This window comes from Aquarana catesbeiana, linkage group LG09, assembly GCF_042186555.1.
Source record: "Aquarana catesbeiana isolate 2022-GZ linkage group LG09, ASM4218655v1, whole genome shotgun sequence".
In the NCBI taxonomy this organism is placed as follows: Eukaryota; Metazoa; Chordata; class Amphibia; order Anura; family Ranidae; genus Aquarana; species Aquarana catesbeiana.
This window is the reverse complement of record NC_133332.1, coordinates 248,432,061-248,449,756: the sequence shown is the minus strand read 5'-3', so window position 1 is coordinate 248,449,756 and position 17,696 is coordinate 248,432,061. Positions and strand designations below refer to the sequence as shown.

General features: G+C 40.1%; 1 protein-coding gene across 2 annotated transcripts in view; it reads right to left on the bottom strand.

Annotated features, from left to right (window-relative positions):
* Positions 1–17,696, bottom strand: part of PRRX2 (paired related homeobox 2) — a 131,001-nt gene that overhangs the window by 11,929 nt on the left and 101,376 nt on the right. For both annotated transcript variants that reach the window (XM_073600139.1, XM_073600140.1), the window contains exon 2: positions 582–769. In XM_073600139.1, coding sequence (XP_073456240.1) covers positions 582–769 — 188 coding nt within the window. The remainder of the gene's footprint in view (positions 1–581; positions 770–17,696) is intronic.

The window sequence follows — 17,696 nt, the reverse complement described above, 5'->3', positions numbered from 1 at the left end:
CACGATCTGTCTCCTCTCCCCTGAGAGAACCGGGATTTGTGTGTTTACACACACACACACACACACACACATTCTCGTTCTGTAATGAGCAATCGCGGGTGCCCGGTGGTTATAGCGCCCGCCGGGCACTTGCATCAGCTCTGGGGGACACGCGCCGCCGGAGGCGTCTTAAAGAGCCGACGTACAGCTACGACGGCTCGCGCAGGGGAGCCAACCTGCCGCAGTAGAAGAGGTTAAAAAAGGTCTGGATTCTTTCCTAAACGTACACAATATAACTGGGTACTAACATTTATAGGTAAAGTTGATCCAGGGAAAATCCGATTGCCTTTCATGGGATCAGGAAGGAATTTTTTCCCCTGCTGTAGCAAAATGGATCATGCTTTCCTGGGGTTTTTTGCCTTCCTCTGGATCAACTGTGGGTGTAGGATTTTATTTATTATGTATATGGGATTGTATAATTTATCTTTTTTTTTTTTGGTTTAACTAGATGGACTGTTCTTTTTTCAACCTAGCTATGCAACTATGTAATGAGAGATGCTCGCATTATTTTATGTTACTCTTTAAAGATATGAAATTCTTACCTGTACTCTGGCCTCACTCAGATTAACCCTTCTTGCCAAATCTTCCCTTACGAAAGCATCTGGGTAGTGGGTTCTCTCGAACACTCTCTCCAAGGCTTGAAGCTGGCTGCTGTTAAAGGTAGTCCTGTTCCTCCTCTGCTTCTTCTTAATCCGCGCACTTTTTGCACAACCAGAAATAGAGCTCTCACCTAGAACAAAAAATATAAACTGCATTAGAGAGTGCAGAAGCTGACTACAGAGCCATTCTTCCCACCACAATAGTACATTAGAGTTTGCCACAGCGCCACCATCAATTAAGGTCAAAATCTTGGAGACTTTGTATTAGGACCACACAAGTACCAGCTTTTTTTTCTCTTTATTTTTTTAGTGTTGATAAATATAATGTATAAGGAAGCTGACTATATCGAGGATGCACTCAGCGTAAAGCACCAAAGAAAGTTAGTGTGTGTAAATCCAATCAACTTCTCTTATTTTGTACTATTTGGTCTGTTTAATATAGAGTTAAAAGGTTTGTTATATCTGATAAGAATAAAAAATACTTATATTTTGCCAGAAAACCTTTGTGCCAACACCCCATTCACCCTTGTGCGACTTGTCATACGACTTCGGACATCAAAGTCGTATAACCAGTCGTACCCCATGTTTTCCAATGATAACCATTCATAATACTGTAAGTGCGACTTAAAGTGTTACTAAACCCAGGACCCTGCATTCACTATATCTGGTTTCCCACAGTACACAGAACATGGAAATGTAATTATATTAGTAAATATAAACTGCTAAATAATAGTTAATGAATTACTTTTGGTCTGACTTTCATGCAACTTGAGAGCCATAGACCTCAATGTTAACCCTCAAAGGTTGCATGAAAGTCATACCTGAATGTTTTACATGCAACAGTGGGTCCAACTTTGCAAAGGGACAAGTCGCACCCATCCAAAGTTGCATCAAAGTTGCACTCCAAAGTCAGTAGAGCATTGCTGCTTTTCAACCATGAGTATAAAGAAAAGTGGAGATTAAGGGACATATAGTTACATAGTAGGTGAGGTTGAAAAAAGACACAAGTCCATCAAGTCCAGCCTATGTGTGTGATTTTATGTCAGTATTACATTGTATATCCCTGTATGTTGTGGTAGTTCAGGTGCTTATCTAATCATTTTTTTTTTTAATGATCGATGCTCCCCGCTGAGACCACCGCCTGTGGAAGGGAATTCCACATCCTTACCGCTCTTACAGTAAAGAACCCTCTACGTAGTTTAAGGTTAAACCTCTTTTCTTCTTACATCTACATCAAAATCGAAAGTCTTTAATTTTTTTTTTTTCTTTATATAAAAAAAGTGTGATATTTACCAGATTCAACCTCTAATAGTATATACAGAATATCCCTTCTGTCTGTTATTCTCAGAGTGAATTAGAAATTTAGCTCCCTTACCATATATATTTTTTTTACCACTGCATATAGATATTGAAGAATACATTTTTTTAACTTTACATAATAACTAAATTATAAACCATATTATTATTTTTTTTTTTATTATTATCGAAACAATAATCGGCCAACTAATTGATTATGAAAATGTTAGTCGCAGCTCTAAATTGCTTCATACAGCTAATTCACTGAGTTCACCTTTTGTTTGCTGCAAAAGACCTGATGGAACTCTTTTGTATTTGGAGGAACTTCACTTTAACCTATGCATGCAGAAAGGGTTCTTTACTGTAGAAGCCATGAAAATGTGGCATTGACTTCCGCAGAAGTTTAGGTTGCTTAAAAGTACTGGATGTGATTCTAAATGCACAAAATGTAACTGGCTACTGATATTTATGAGAAATAGTATTGTGGAATGTTGATCTAGGCATTAGCCGATTTTTTTTTTTTTTTTTTTCTTTTCTTTTTTTTTATTGGGGGCCAGGAAGGACTTTTACTACTAATACAAATACTTTAAATTATTTTTTGCCTTTCTCTGAGTCAACAGTGTTCGGAGGATGTAACTCGATGGATCTGCGTCTTCTTTTTAACCTGGGTAAGTAACTTTACATAGAACTCAGTCCAATGTTTGGCAAAGGTAATCACTCTATACATAATAAGCTATGCCCTATCTGTACAGTTTGTTTTTTTGTAAAATGAATTTTTTTTGCTAATCGTGACAACTGTGTGTTTCGCCTGGCACTAATAGTGTCCTACTTTATTATTTAAAAAATGTCAAGGGACCTTTACATAACTAGATCATAAAGTCTTGTTTACTGAAATCAGTACAGAAGTATACTTTATTTCTACCAGTAGAGGGCAGTAGACCTAGCTCACGGAATGCCACATTTTTCTATAACAAAAAGGTTTGGTTTTCTTTGTTTCCCAAAAAGACAAGAAAATTAAGATGAAATTTGAGCTGTAGCCAGAGCGCATTCATTTCCTGTACCACGTTATATCCTGGCTTGAAACATAAATGCATTTAAAGGCACTGTAAAAACACAAACTGCAATCATTTTGTGCTCTACGTGTCTTTCAAGGGCCAATAAACCTGAAACACAAGTTGGCGTATATAAAAGAACTATTAATAACATGTAGACCTAGCTAATAAACACATCATGATGACGATTCAATCTGGGCAATAAAGGCTGAAGAGACAAGTATTCTCGAATCAAGGTCAGAATGCGGTCCCCAGGGGCCATGAACCAAGTTGAGATATCTGTAGTTAGCAAAGCCCCAACAAAACTTTCAGCAATTTTAAAGTGAATCCTCCAGCCCTTTTAAACATCAAAGTCCTCTTTGGAGCAGGCACTTTAAGCAGCCAGATAAGCTGCCTTTATTGACCAGAAAACCTTCCGATATTTTTTTTATGAAGATCCCAAATTCTCCTACTTCAAGGCAAAGCTCTGCCACCTGACTTGACTGGCCATTGAGGCACTCTCAGGGGAAATGGCAGTTCTGGAGTCAGGTTCTTGACTATGGTATAGCCTATGCAAACCCCTCTTTACCTCTTAAATGCATGACCCCCCAACTTAACCTAAGTAACCAAACCACACCTGTTTTTGGAGTAAATTGGCCGCATCGGTCATTTTATTAAAAGTTTCAACCATAACCTTTTATTACAGAACACAATAATCCTTCAGATACATTTTAAACTAGTGTTGAGGATCCTTGGATAAAAGAGCCTTCAAACCACACATACACTATATTATCAAAAGTATTTGGACGCCTGCCTTTACACGCACATGAACTTTATCCCAATCTTAGTCCATAAGGTTCAATATTGAGCTGGCCCACTCATAAATAAATGGACACTAAATTCTAAAACATTCCAGTAACCCCACATATGGCAAAATAGCACAAGCACATTGTGAAGCACAAAAACCGTGGACAAAAACTTTTTTTTGGGTTTGTTTTCTTTGCACAAGAACAGGGCCAGGATAGTTGAGGAGATTTCCAATGCACTGCTAAAACCACCAAAAAAAATTTTTTTTTCCCATTGGGGAAAATTTTGTCAATCTTTCAAAAGTGTTATGTATTGTATGAAGACTTTTAACTTGGCCTCCTAATCCTAACCCTGATCTTCATCATTATGACTTGTACTTCCGTCGTATTATTCACTATCAGTACATGTGAAATAATGCTGTTCTTCACACAACCACAGAAAAACTGATCATTTCAAATATTTTTGCAGCTATTCAACTTCCGTTAACCATATACTGTATGTCCTAATGAAAAGTGTTGAATAATAGGGAAAAATGGACTTTAACGGCACATATAGAAAAATAGCAAATTTTTAATGGTTCACATAAATTACAATACAGTACACATTTAATAAAACACATAGTTTATACAAAGAAAAGGACCCCATTGATTGGCCCAAGGGGAATACCACTTGTATACTTCCTGTGGGGCTATACTATTTGTATAAAAAAAAAAGCCTGCACTGAGATACGGCATTGACTGTTGGGTATTCAAAGGTCCTTGAAGAGTTCAAAATTGCTCTACATGTTTCGCGACTGTAGTTGTCGCTTCTTCAGGAGTTTCTGTATTTCACGAATGGTGCTAACCAGGATTTCAATGCTCACTCATACCGGTAAGACACAGCAGATGAACAACCACCTTTCCAGGAGGAGAGGGAGACCACGGGACCAGGCACCGAAACAGCAGGAGACCAGCACATAAATTGGGATATGGGGGTGCACCAGATAAATAACTAGCCTTAGAACTGTCCATAAGCACTTAGGGAGCCTTATGTAGGGAACAGGCCTGTCTTTAATTTATCACAAAGTTTTAGGGCTATCTGCCTAGGGGGAAAAACAGCTTAAACGGCCATGTGCTGGATTCGCAATGTTGGTAACGTATCCTGAGAAGAAAAGTGTTGCTGCTGGTAATGCCACATAAGGGGTAACTGGTCGGTTTGTATGCAAGGTAAAGCTGGATGCCTCCATCCCACAGAGCCTAATGAAAAGTGTGATAAAATGAGGAACTGTTGAACAGATTAAATATAACCAAACTGCCATTTTGACCTTCATCACATGTCATATGGCATTTAAAAAAAAAAGTAAAATAATTGCTCTCTGTTGCTCACCATCTCAAACCTTTTCTGTACCCACCTACCTCCAATACATGTTATGTAACTGAGAACACTGCTCAGGCAGCTTTGGACAAGGAAAACCTTCTATATTGCACCATAGGAACTGAATTTCTTTGCAGGTTCAGGCTGGCTCCACTATCATATACTGAAGAGGAGGTATGTACACGCATGTGGGATAAAGCTCTAATTTGTTCTCTTTACATCATGGGTTGCGAGTTTCTGTACTGATAAGAATGGGTTTTTTATGGAGCCATTTTAGATACAATCAATGCTGGCGGGCCATACGCTGGTAGAACTTCTTTAGAAAATGTTCATTTTTAGAATATTCGTTCAACTTTCGAATGGTTAACGGGGTCAAATTGCAACTTGTTTTTGACCACAGTGACAAGAAAATTTGCAGGATGGAAAAGTATTTAAGAATGAACAAATTTTTAACAGTGAATGTGGTTTTCATCCAGGAAAGTCCATCTACTCAAAAATCGATTGTTAAAAGCAAGCTTTTTCTGATGTTTTTTTGAACGTCATTCATATATATCAAATATACTGAACGAATGAATGTTCGGGCAAAAATCTACGAGTGTATGACCAGCTTTAGTCATTACTTAGGAACTGATGTTATATTATTGAGGGTGCTAAAACGCTTGTACGCGGTGTAGGGGATGCTTAGGGAGTGATTTATTACAACAAATTGGACTGTGTAGTCTTTATTTTGCTTTTTTAAACTTTATTAAGTGTCAGAAAATGTCACTTCCTTTAACTATATGCAGTGACGTGGTATGGTGAGGTGCACTGCATAAAAATGCATACATGCTGCATTACACAAATGCACATGTATGGTGTAAAAAGTGAATAGAAAAACCATGGTTTTCTATGTGCTATTGTGTTAAAATAGTTCTAAAGTCAATTTTTTGTTACCTTAATGCGTTTATGCATTAAGGTAAAAAAATCTTCCAGTTCCTGTCCCCCCCCCCCCCAATACTTGCCCGAGTCCTACATCGATCCAGTACTGTGCCCACCTGCAGGCCTTCTCTCTCCATTCTTACAAGCTTGGCTAAGAGCAGTGGGAGCCATTGGCTCCTGCCACTGTTAGTCAAATCCAGTGAGGGGGGAGCATGGGGGAGGGGGGGCGGTGTGGCTGAGCTGCTGTGTGTGTCTACGGAGGCACACAGCCATTCGGAAGTGCGTGTGACCCTATAGTAAGCGGGTTCCTATGGCGGCGCACAAAGAGGTGAAGCAGACAGCACCGGTGGGGGAACCCCAGAAGTGGAGGTTCAGGGCTGCTCTGCAAGTGCAATGCTCTTGCACAGAGCAGGTAAGTAGAAGATCTTTATTTTAGTTTTGAAAAATGTACTTTACCGCCTCTTTACGCTTTGCCTTGATCTATGCAGGTCAATGCAGCTTAACAGACATGGTGAGGATGAGCCCTGAATCTCTCCCTTTCCAGCAACATATACTGCTCTTCTCTCACTCTTCTCCTGCTCTGTTTAGTTTGAGAAGAAAATATCAGGTACTTCCAGGTATGGAGGAGCATGTTCATCATTCCACGTGACAGCTTTGGGCCAATCAACATGAGCTCTGTGCATACTACAACATAAACTACTCATAGCTCACACAGGGTGGATCCATCTGCTCCCAGGAACCAAACCATGGGATAGAATGGTGAGTATGTGTGGCTAGAATTTAAGTAAATCTATCTTTACCATGCACAGGCACAACATAGTACTTTTTTATCCTCAGCAATGCCTGAACTGCCACACAGTTATATGAATCCTTGTGAATTGTCTCCTTGCACTGTGCCTCAGGGATCTGGGGATATAAAGCAGGGCTGCACAGACTCCCCTCTCATCTTCTTATCTCGCTACACAGGAGGTTTGTGCAAAGCTGTGTCAGATGTCTGCACTTAACATGTGCTATGTATTATTCACAGCCAGGATGCAGAGAGGAATGACAAGGGGCCTCCCTTAAAAGTGTCTGAAATATATGAATTACCTATAGCAACCAGCCACATCCCAATTGTCTTGCAAGTTAGATGAGGGGAAAAAAAAGCAGAATCTTAGTTTATGCTAATGCACTGGTCTGGATCTGATAGAGCATGAGTGGGAACTGGTGCCTGCCACCACTACAAATTTCCTCTGGTTGCTACTGCCAATATCTCCTATTCCCATCCAGTTTTCATAAATGAGGCCCAGCATGTCACCCAGAGCTTTCTCACCTGGGGTAATAAACAGAATAGAGATTCCTACTGAAGGGCTAAAAACCTTTCCATGGAGCCCAAAGCTGCCCACTGTAAGGCCAACCGTGAGATCCCATGAGGAAATCCCGTTGCTTTATGACGATTCTGTAAAACAATCATGGCATTAATACGCACATATCTGATGTGTGTGTGTGTGTGTGTGTCATAATGCTGGACAGATAAAAGTGAGCATTGGGTGTTACTGTGGGAGGGATGGGGTTTCTGGAGGGGGTTAGGGAACTCTACAGTAGACTTGGTGACCCTGTAGAGGATAAGGTTTCTGATGGGGTTGGGTGGTTTTGCAGGGACACTGTTGGAGACTGAAGGGGCTAGGAGGCACACTAATTGGGAAGCACTGTGGGACACCGTTCGAGGTTGGTGGCAATATAGGGTCTGAAGGCTCTGCAGCAGTGTGGGGTCGAGGAGGAAGGGGGGGGCATAGGACAGTGAGGGAAAGGAAGGAAGTGCTATGGGAGCTGGGACTGGGAGGCACTGTGGTAGGTTAGGGGAACAGAAGATGGCAGGAAATGGGGGGCCAAAGTTTGGGAGTGGGCCATGGCCTGTGGTTGAGAACCACTGCATTAGGAGATCTTTGGTAAGGCTTGATAAAGACTAGTGTCTCCAAACCGCACTAAGAACAGCCAACTGTTTTTGGTGCTGTTAAGGGACTCTGTTCTTTATCAAGTCTTAACATAGGTACTCTAGTGTAGTCCATAGTCATTCCAATAACGTCCACTGCTCAAACCCTAAAGACGGGGAAGGCATTGACTGTATAACTTTTTTAACCACTTCCGGACCGACTCACAATGATATACGTCGGTATTTTGAAGAGGAATGTCAATGATATGGCAGCAGCTAGCTGCCATAACCCCAGTATCTTCTTCAACGAGCGGTCCGGTTTCGGATAAAAGTAGTCTCTGTGGCGGATTCTCTGCAAGATCACTTTTAATCGGGGGTGGGAGAGGGCAACCCCCCCACCCCACTCCGGTCGTCTCCGCCACTTACCGAAGCCACCGGTAGCGTCGGAGGCGATTGGGTCCTCTTCCCTGCTTGGCTGGCTGCCGAGTGAGGAAAAGATGGCCCAATGCTCTTAAAGGAGAAATTTTTAAATTTTTTTTCAAATGACTTTTTTATTTTTTTATTACATTTTAGTGTAAATATGAGATCTGAGGTCTCTTTGACCCCAGATCTCATATTTAAGAGGTTCTGTCATGCTTTTTTATATTCCAAGGGATGTTTACATTCCTTGTAATAGAAATAAAAGTGACCCAAATTTTTTTTTTTTAAAGGGCAGTGTCAAAATAAAAAATAAAAAGTAAAATAAATAAGAAAAAAAACCCACATATGAAAACTGTGTTCAAACCACACATGTGAGATATCGCCACGATCGTTAGAGCGAGAGCAATAATTCTAGCCCTAGACCTCCTCTGTAACTCAAAACTAGTAACCTGTAGAAATTTTTAAATGTCGCCTATGCATATTTTCTAAGGGTAAAGGTTTGTTGCCATTTTACGAGCCGACGCAATTTTAAAGCGTGACATGTTGGGTATCAGTTTACTCGGTGTAACATTATCTTGCACAATATAAAAACATTGGGCTAACTGTCTTATTTTTTTTTAAGGTCACAAAAGTGTTATTTCTTCCAAAAAATTTGCGCTTGTAAGAGCGCTGCACAAATACAGTGTGATAGAAAGTATTGCAACAACCGCCATTGTATTCTCTAGGGTGTTAGAAAAAAAAAACAATATATAATGTTTGGGGGTTCTAAGTAATTTTCTAGCAAAAAAAAGGGGCTCAGGGCTGAAGTGGTTAACCAATAAACATCTCAAACACCTCTGAGTAATATGAATATTTGTACTGGGCATTCCTCACTACACATACATACAATGTACAGTCATTTTGGACTAGCATGCATATTTAAGCACCAAACATACACCCATGGCCTTATTTTGGAGGAATAATGTTTTAGTAATCTTTCCTTTTCTCCCCAACGTCAGCTGGACACTGGGGAGAGGTATTTACTAAAACTGGAGCACTCAGAATCTGGTGAAGTGGAACTTTGTAGCCAATTAGCTGGTAACTTCAGCTTGCTCAATTGAGTTTTGACAATAAAACCTGGAAGCTGATTGGTTTCTATGCACAGCTGCACCAGATTTTGCACTCTCCACTTTTAGTAATTCTCCCCCAAAATGTCTGCAAAGGTTTCAGAGTGGAAGTAGACAGTACTGTTTTCCAATTTGACTCTAGTTTGCAAGATGAAGTAAGTCATCTCATGTCTATGACTGGCCTAATCGAGAGCAACCATCTATTCTTGCATTAAGCTGGAATCTTGGGCTTTGAGTGCTTAGGTCAAGCAATTAGCCACTAGACCCGAGAACTGTCACAGCAGAGGATGTCTTGAACTCCTTCAAATCTAGAAGTACTGGATAGTGTTTCCAGCTGTGAGAAAGAAACCAGGTGTGTAGAAGGGCAGTTAAGGTTAGTATAAGGAGGTCAGGGGATGAACAGATTCTTTACACCAGAGGCCTCTACATTTTCTAAACAAAGGAACAGTTTACTGTTCATTTAGCCTTTCGATGGGCTGGACTGTGGCCAGTGGAAGTAGAAGATACCCTATTGCGGGAGAAAACAATGCCTCAGGCTTGGTGGTCAGCAGGAGTAAAAGAAAAAAATACTACTTCTGGTCAGTAGGAGGAGGAATAGTGGCCCACCAATGGCATTGGTGTCAGCGGGAAAAATAGTACCCCAGCGGCCAGATAAAGTCAAACAAAGAGCCACATCTGGCCTGAGGGCCATAGTTTGGAGACCACTGCCATAAACCATCACTTTTTCCTGTATGGGCAAAGTAACAGTGTCTACTTAAAGTGATTTTCACAGTTTAAGGCATTTTGTGAGATATCAGCCAATTGGAGTGCATTGTTTTCATAAATTTAGCTGATGCAAAGTCACACTGTGAGAAAAATAAGTCAATCTTGTAGCACTGCAAAGCAACCATCAGCCTACAGAATGTGAAATGTACTTTATAACAGGTAAGTTATATGGTTACAGTTAAAATGTAGCTTTAAAGTGTTACTAAACCCACAACAGTAAAATCAGTCTGTATTCGCAGTAAAGCGTGCTTGTTATACTCACTGTGGAACCTAAGGGGTTAATCCTGTGCATAGTGTAAAGAGGCTGTTGGATCATGTCTTCTCTGATCCTCAACTTCCATTGTCCCAAATCCATCTACTGATAGTACGGAGCCTTGGGAGTCCTCTGCACATGCTCAGTTTGGAGTGTATTGCTAGGTTTTTTTGGGAGGGTGCATGTGATCAGCACAGGGCCAATCAACACTGTCCAGGCAAAGTCAGGAGTCATGCAGCCTCATAGGATTGTCAGAGGGGAATGAAAACTTCTCTTACAAGCTTTACCAGTGCTCAGTCGGAAAATGATAGAAGTCACAAGACTGCTAAATATTGCTGATGAGAAAAGGTATTTGACAGTTTACTAAAATAATTGCATTTCCATGTTCTGTGTACTGTGGGAGACCAGATATAGTGAATGCAGGGTCCTGGGTTTAGTAGCACTTTAAGCAACACTATATTAAAGATGATTTTCACTGTCAAACATCAAAGTGGAAGATCTGTCGCCACCAGTCCTCCATGGCTGACAAGCAGAGGTTCTACTTCTATCTGGAATAACAGTTGTTTGGATAGAACCATCAGCTAGGTCAAAGGCCACCAGTGCTTGAATGCCAATAGGATTCCAAGGTAGGGCAGAATCATTCTGAAAGAAGACTACCATCTATAGATAGCAAGAAGTAGAACCCCCCGCTAATCATTCTTTTTGCTAGCAGTGTCACCTTACCTTTTAATTTGTTGTCTGTTACAGTGGTAAACTTTGAATGCTTATTTTGTAAATGTAAAGTGCTATGCTGATACCATACACGTTGTAATAATGCTAATGTAATTGAAAATAAAAGGTCAAATTACAATAGAATGCTAAAAATGTTTTCTATTTTTGGATAGATAGGGAAGGGTTAAAACCTGTCAGTTTATTTTTGGTAGCTGTGCCTAGGGTTGCCACTTGTCCATGACTCACCCAGACATTCTGGGTTTTGAATCATGTGTCCAGGTTTCTGGCGGACTGAAACCCGGACACATTATTCAGACCGGATTGTGGCTCCCCAAGTAACCAAGATAGTCACACACAAATCTGTTACCGTCCAGGAGCTGTGGGCAACATCACTGGGGGGGGGGGGGGGGCAGGGCGATGATGTCAGCAAGAGCAATTTGACCACACCCACTTTTCACTGCAGCATGCTATGCCCAGCGCATTACTACTTTCCTTGGGGCACCCAAAGTTTTCCCAGGTCACTAAAGTTTTCGGGTTTGGCTTGAAGAAAAGGTGGCAATCCTAGCTGTGCCCTGTTGTGGGAATTTCCCTTCGATTTTTTTTTTTTCTGGTACAAAGTTTTTATTGATATGTAAATTCCCTTCACTTTTTGTTCTGAAGATGCAACAGGAAGTGAGAAAATCTGCCAAAGGTAGCGGAATCACCCTCTAAAGATGACTTTAGAATTATGGATTTCACATCAATATCTGTCTCACCAAGACAAATAGAGTGGGTGACTCCCCCTAGTGGGGACAAAGCTGTACAGCAACACAAATCTGAAATGGGTTCTTGTTTTTATAGTTTATCCAAAACCTGGAAAAAAAAGTTCTGGCGATATACAGTATACACTTTAAGAAGGCTGGTGCTGATTTACAGTATAATACAGAAAAGGTACCCACAGATCATCACATATTTTGTTCAGAATAGATATATATATATATATATATATATTTATATATTTCTATATTTCGGGAGCCTTTTGATGCTATTGGCTAACACTTCATAGGGTATTACATGATTGGACAAATTAAAAATGCTCTTCTACTGTTTACTCTGGGATAAGCCAGCTCCAGGGGTATCCGCGTGTATGCCTCTCCATATGCACCTTAGTGTATGTGGCCAAGTGATTTCCCTATGGTTGGTTGGATCATGTTTGCTCATATGACTTCATTCTTAAGTTTCTCTAAAGCTTAGCCTTTAGCAGCCTGTAAGATTTCACCTTAAATTGGAATATACAGGATAATGAGAGAAGGTTGCAGACTGGTTGCCATGGTTTGCTTCAGTTTGGAATACAGCAATGTCTGGAGCCCATTTTGGGGGACTCATTTGACTGTATGCAGTGCTATATTCTTTGTCATTACTCTAAAGCCTCATACACACGATCGGATTGTTGGCCAACAAAACCGTGGACCTTTGTCCGAAGGACATTGGCCCAAACTTGTCTTGTATACACACGGCCACACAATTGTTGGCCAACAATTTAGCACCACCCTTTGGGCTCCTTCTGCTAATTTTGTGTTAGTAGAAGTTTGGCGAGTGTTGATTCACACTTTTCAGTTCATTTCTGAACGGCCGTTCGTCAACCAGACATGTTGCGGAATCGGAGGAGATAACGTGTTATTTATTATTGGCCTTGGAGTTATTGCTTTGATATTATTTTTTTGGTTGAATAATGATTTGATTTGGTATATTTTCTATAATTTTGGATGAACAGAACGCACTTTTTGGTTAATTTCTATTGGCAGATAGCATGTCTAATTTTATTTGTTTTCTTTTTTTAATGCACAATAAAACAATTGTGTAGAATAATACTTGGCTATGTGTTTTACTTCAAATGACAGTTTGGGAGTAGGCAGTTACAGTAAAAAAAATACAAAGTAAAATTGACAAGGGACACCAACATAGTTGAATCTTTGATCTTATAAACTACGGGATAATGGTGTTGTGGTAACTTGCCCAAAAAAAAAAAAAAAAAAGCATAATAATATTATTCTTGATATCACTAGAAAAAAAAGCCTTTGAAAATTTGTTTGCAATAACTCCATCAATATCACCAGCAAAGCAGCTTCATTTTTATCCCATTAAAGAAGAAGAGAATGTGCACTGCATTTGGAGATTTCATAATTTGCCACGTCACGAATGTTAATTCTCCATTATGAACGCTAGTTTACAAGACCGACCGCCTCTGGCTCGTCCTTGCTTCCGAGCATGCGTGTTTGTACTTTGGACTTTTGTTCGACGGACTTGTGTACACACGCTCGGAAAATCCAACAACACACATTTGTTGGCGGAAAATTTGAAAACCTGCCATCCAACATTTGTCTGTGGAAAATCCGACAACAATTGTCCGATGAAGCATACAAACGGTCAGAATTACTGCCAACAGCCTGTCATCACACATTTCCTATCGGAAAGTCCAATCGTGTGTACGAGGCTTTAATGCTGTTAGTTGCAAGCGTCACATTTCTGTTCCTTTCTATACTTATTGGTCAGCAGCTCTATCCCCCACTGTAGAATACTTCCCCCATGATAACGCATTGACTGACTGATTAAGCAAAAGTTTGAGACACCCTTGAAATTCTGGGTCCTGGCTTCCAATCCCACCTTGGATACTAACTACATGGAATTTTTTTCTCTTTTGTTTGAATGGGTTTCTTACCGTAGTCCAAAAACTTACTGGACATGTTGCATAAGTTACTTTTCTTTCTCCAATATTGGTTGTAGTTTGTGTGGGACAATGGTAGGGACATTAGACTGTAAGCTCCTTTAAGGGACAGGGGCACGTTTGAAAGGATTTATGTACTCTCTCTCTCTATTTTGGTGCTATATAAATACTGGAAATAAATCAATAAAATAGACAGAGAAGAAAAATGGTCTCCGCCCAGGAGAGACACCTTGGCTCAGTCTTTGAATGGCAGTAGTACTGACAGCTTGGCATTGATATAGGAAGATGGCAATATTATATTCGAGTTTCCTGGAAGCCCTTCGCAAGTACCATGCTGCAATTAGTAAAAGCAACAAGACCCACAAGTATCAATTTTAAAAATGTATACAGAAGATGAATACTAACTTGTTGGTTGTAGTTCTACCTTGGCAGCATTAACTATGGGAATAACAGTCTCTAGTATTTGCCTGTATGCGGTTCACGGAGTTGGAATGGCTAGAAAGTCATAAAAAAAAGAAACCTGTAGGAGTGTGATTGGAATGACTACTATGTAGAATAACAGACTACCTGATTAGATACAAATTGAAAAGATTGTTTAGGTAGGTCTCCGTATTATATTCTATGGTCAACTTTTAAACCTAAGTAGCCAATTACAGTTCTCAGTTGAATTAAAGCAGGCCTGCTATATAACTAAGATACACCCCCATGCTAAGATTTACACAGTTCTTCAACCAACAAAGAAAACAAAAAATGGAAAACCATCATATATACAACCCTTATTCAGGGTTGTATATATGAAAGTATTGGGACGCCTGCCTTTACACGCACATGAACTTTAATGGCATCCCAGTCTTAGTCCGTAGGGTTTAATATTGGGTTGGCCCACCCTTTGCAGCTATAACAGCTTCAACTCTTCTGGGAAGGCTGTCCACAAGGTTTAGGAGTGTGTCTTTTGGGAATGTTCGACCATTCTTCCAAAAGCACATTTGTGAGGTCAGGCACTGATGTGGACAAGAAGGCCTGGCTCGCAGTCTCTGCTTCAATTCATCGCAAAGGTGTTCTGTAGGGATGAGGTCAGGACTCTGTGTAGGCCAGTCAAGTTCCTCCACCCCAAACTCGTTCATGTCTTTATAGACCTTGCTTTGTGCACTGGTTTGCAGTCATGTTGGAACAGGGGCCATCCCCAAACTGTTCCCACAAAGTTGGGAGCATGAAATTGTCCAAAATGTCTTGGTATGCGGATGCCTTAGGAGTTCCCATCACTGGAACTAAGCCCTGAAAAACAACCTCACACCATAATCCCCCCTCCACCAAATGATTTGGACCAGTGTACAAAGCAAGGTCCATAAAGACATGGATGAGCGAGTTTGGGATGGAGGAACTTGACTGGCCTGCACAGAGTCCTGACCTCAACCCGATAGAACACCTTTGGGATGAATTTGAGCGGAAACTGCGAGCCAGGCCTTCTTGTCCACATCAATGCCTGACCTCTCAAATGCGCTTTTGGAAGAATGGTCAAACATTCCCATAGATGCACTCCTAAACCTTGTGGACAGCCCTCCCAGAATTGTTGAAGCTGTTATAGCTGCAAAGGGTGGGCCAACTCAATATTGAACCCTACGGACTAAGACTGGGATGTCATTACAGTTCATGTGCGTGTAAAGACAGTTTTCCCAATATGTTTGCTTACTGATGGAGAGCACATATATCATTTTTCCCAAATAGGCTGACAAATCTAGAATTAATGCAAAAAGCCCTAAACACACGAGCCAAGAAAAGTGATATTAATTAATCCATATTAACAAATCTTCCATGTGATAAACTTTTCTTTAGGGCCAAATCCAATGTCCTCAATGTATGTCTAAATAGCAAGAATGTTCACATCAAGGATCTATCCTGTGCATTAATTTGTATCCTATACATTTACCTGGAGTTCAGCTTGAAATGTTTGTACGGTTTTTCTGCCATATATTTAGCCTGGTAGTAGGCTACAGTGGACACAGTGAATAGTAAGAGAGGAAGGTGGTCTAGAGACCCAGAGAGTAAAAGATGTAACAGATGTAACATGTTGCAATGTAAACTCCAAGGTCCTGTCACATGGGTTGGAAAAGCACCTATTAATCAGAATGTCAGGAGCATGTTGAAAGTTTTCAAAGGCCTGTTGTTTTAATTGGTATCCTCAGCCCTGAAATGACCCATATGACACCAGCCTACTATGCACGTGGTTTTCAGAACCTCCAGCACATCTACTACATGCTCTTTCACAAAGTCCAACATTGTTGAGCTGAAATATGTCTACTGGGCTGCAAGTCAACAAGACCCATCACAACTCACAGATCCTTTGACAGAAAGATTAGAAAAATATATGAACCTTAATAAGATTAAAGCCCCGTACACACAATCGGACTTTCCGACAGGAAGTGTTCGATGACAGGCTGTTGGCGGTAAATCCGACCGTGTATACGCTCCATTGGACAATTGTTGTTGGACTTTCCACGAACAAATGTTGGATGGCAGGTTTTCAAATTTTCTGCCAACAAATGTGTGTTGTCGGATTTTCCAAGAGTGTGTACATAAATCCGTTGGACAAAAGTCCAAAGTACAAACACGCATGCTCGGAAGCAGAAGCGGTCAGTCTTGTAAACCAGCGTTCGTAATGGAGTATTAACATTCGTGACGTGGCAAATTATGAAATCTCCAAATGCAGCGCATAATTCTCCTCTTCTTTAATGGGATAATAATGAAGATGCTTTGCTGGTGATACTGATGGAGTTGTTGCAAACTAATTTTCAAAGGCTTTTTTTTTCTAGTGATATCAAGAATAATATTATTATGCTTTTCTTTTTTTATTTGTGCAAGTTACCACAACACTATTATTCTGTAGTTTTTAAGATCAAAGATACAGCTATGTTGGTGTCCCTTGTCAATTTTACATTGTATTTTTTTAAATGTAACTGCCTACTCCTAAACTGTCATTTGAAGTAAAACACATAGTGAAATATTATTCTACACATTTTTTTATTGTGCATTAAAAGAAATAAAATTAGACATGCTATCTGCCAATAGAACTTAAGCAAAAGGTGCATTCTATACATCCAAAAATATAAAAAATATACCAAATCAAATCATTATTATTCAGCCGAAAAATAATGTCAAAGCAATAACTCCAAGGCCAATAATAAATAACACGTTATCTCCTCCGATTCCGCAACATGTCTGGTTGACGAACGGCCGTTCAGAAGCAAACTGAAAACCACGAAATGAAAAGTGCGACTCAACACTCACCAAACTTCTACTAACACGAAATTAGCAGAAGGAGCCCAAAGGGTGGCGCTAAATAGCTGAAAAACCACGTAGTATGTCACTACGTTTGTAATTGTTGGCCAACAACTGTGTGCCGTGTGTATGCAAGATAAGTTTGGGCCAACACCCTTTGGACAAAATTCCACGGTTTTGTTGGCGGAAAGTCCGATCGTATTTATGAGGTATAAGAGGTGCAGAACAGAATCTTTATTCGTGTATTTGAAGGAAGCTAATTACAGACCATTATATAAAAAAAATGAAATGACATGGCCTTTGAAAGTTGAGAACAAACTAATAGATCTTTGGAAACACCATGCTAATAGATAAGTAAATTATAAAGGTTTACATTTTAATGGAATATAGGAAAAAATGCCAAATTACCAAATGAAAACGGTAAAATAGGTTGAAATTTGACATGAGAAAAAACACCAAACCAACCATCTCAGACCTTTAAAATAGACTCCAGTTATTTGCTTTGG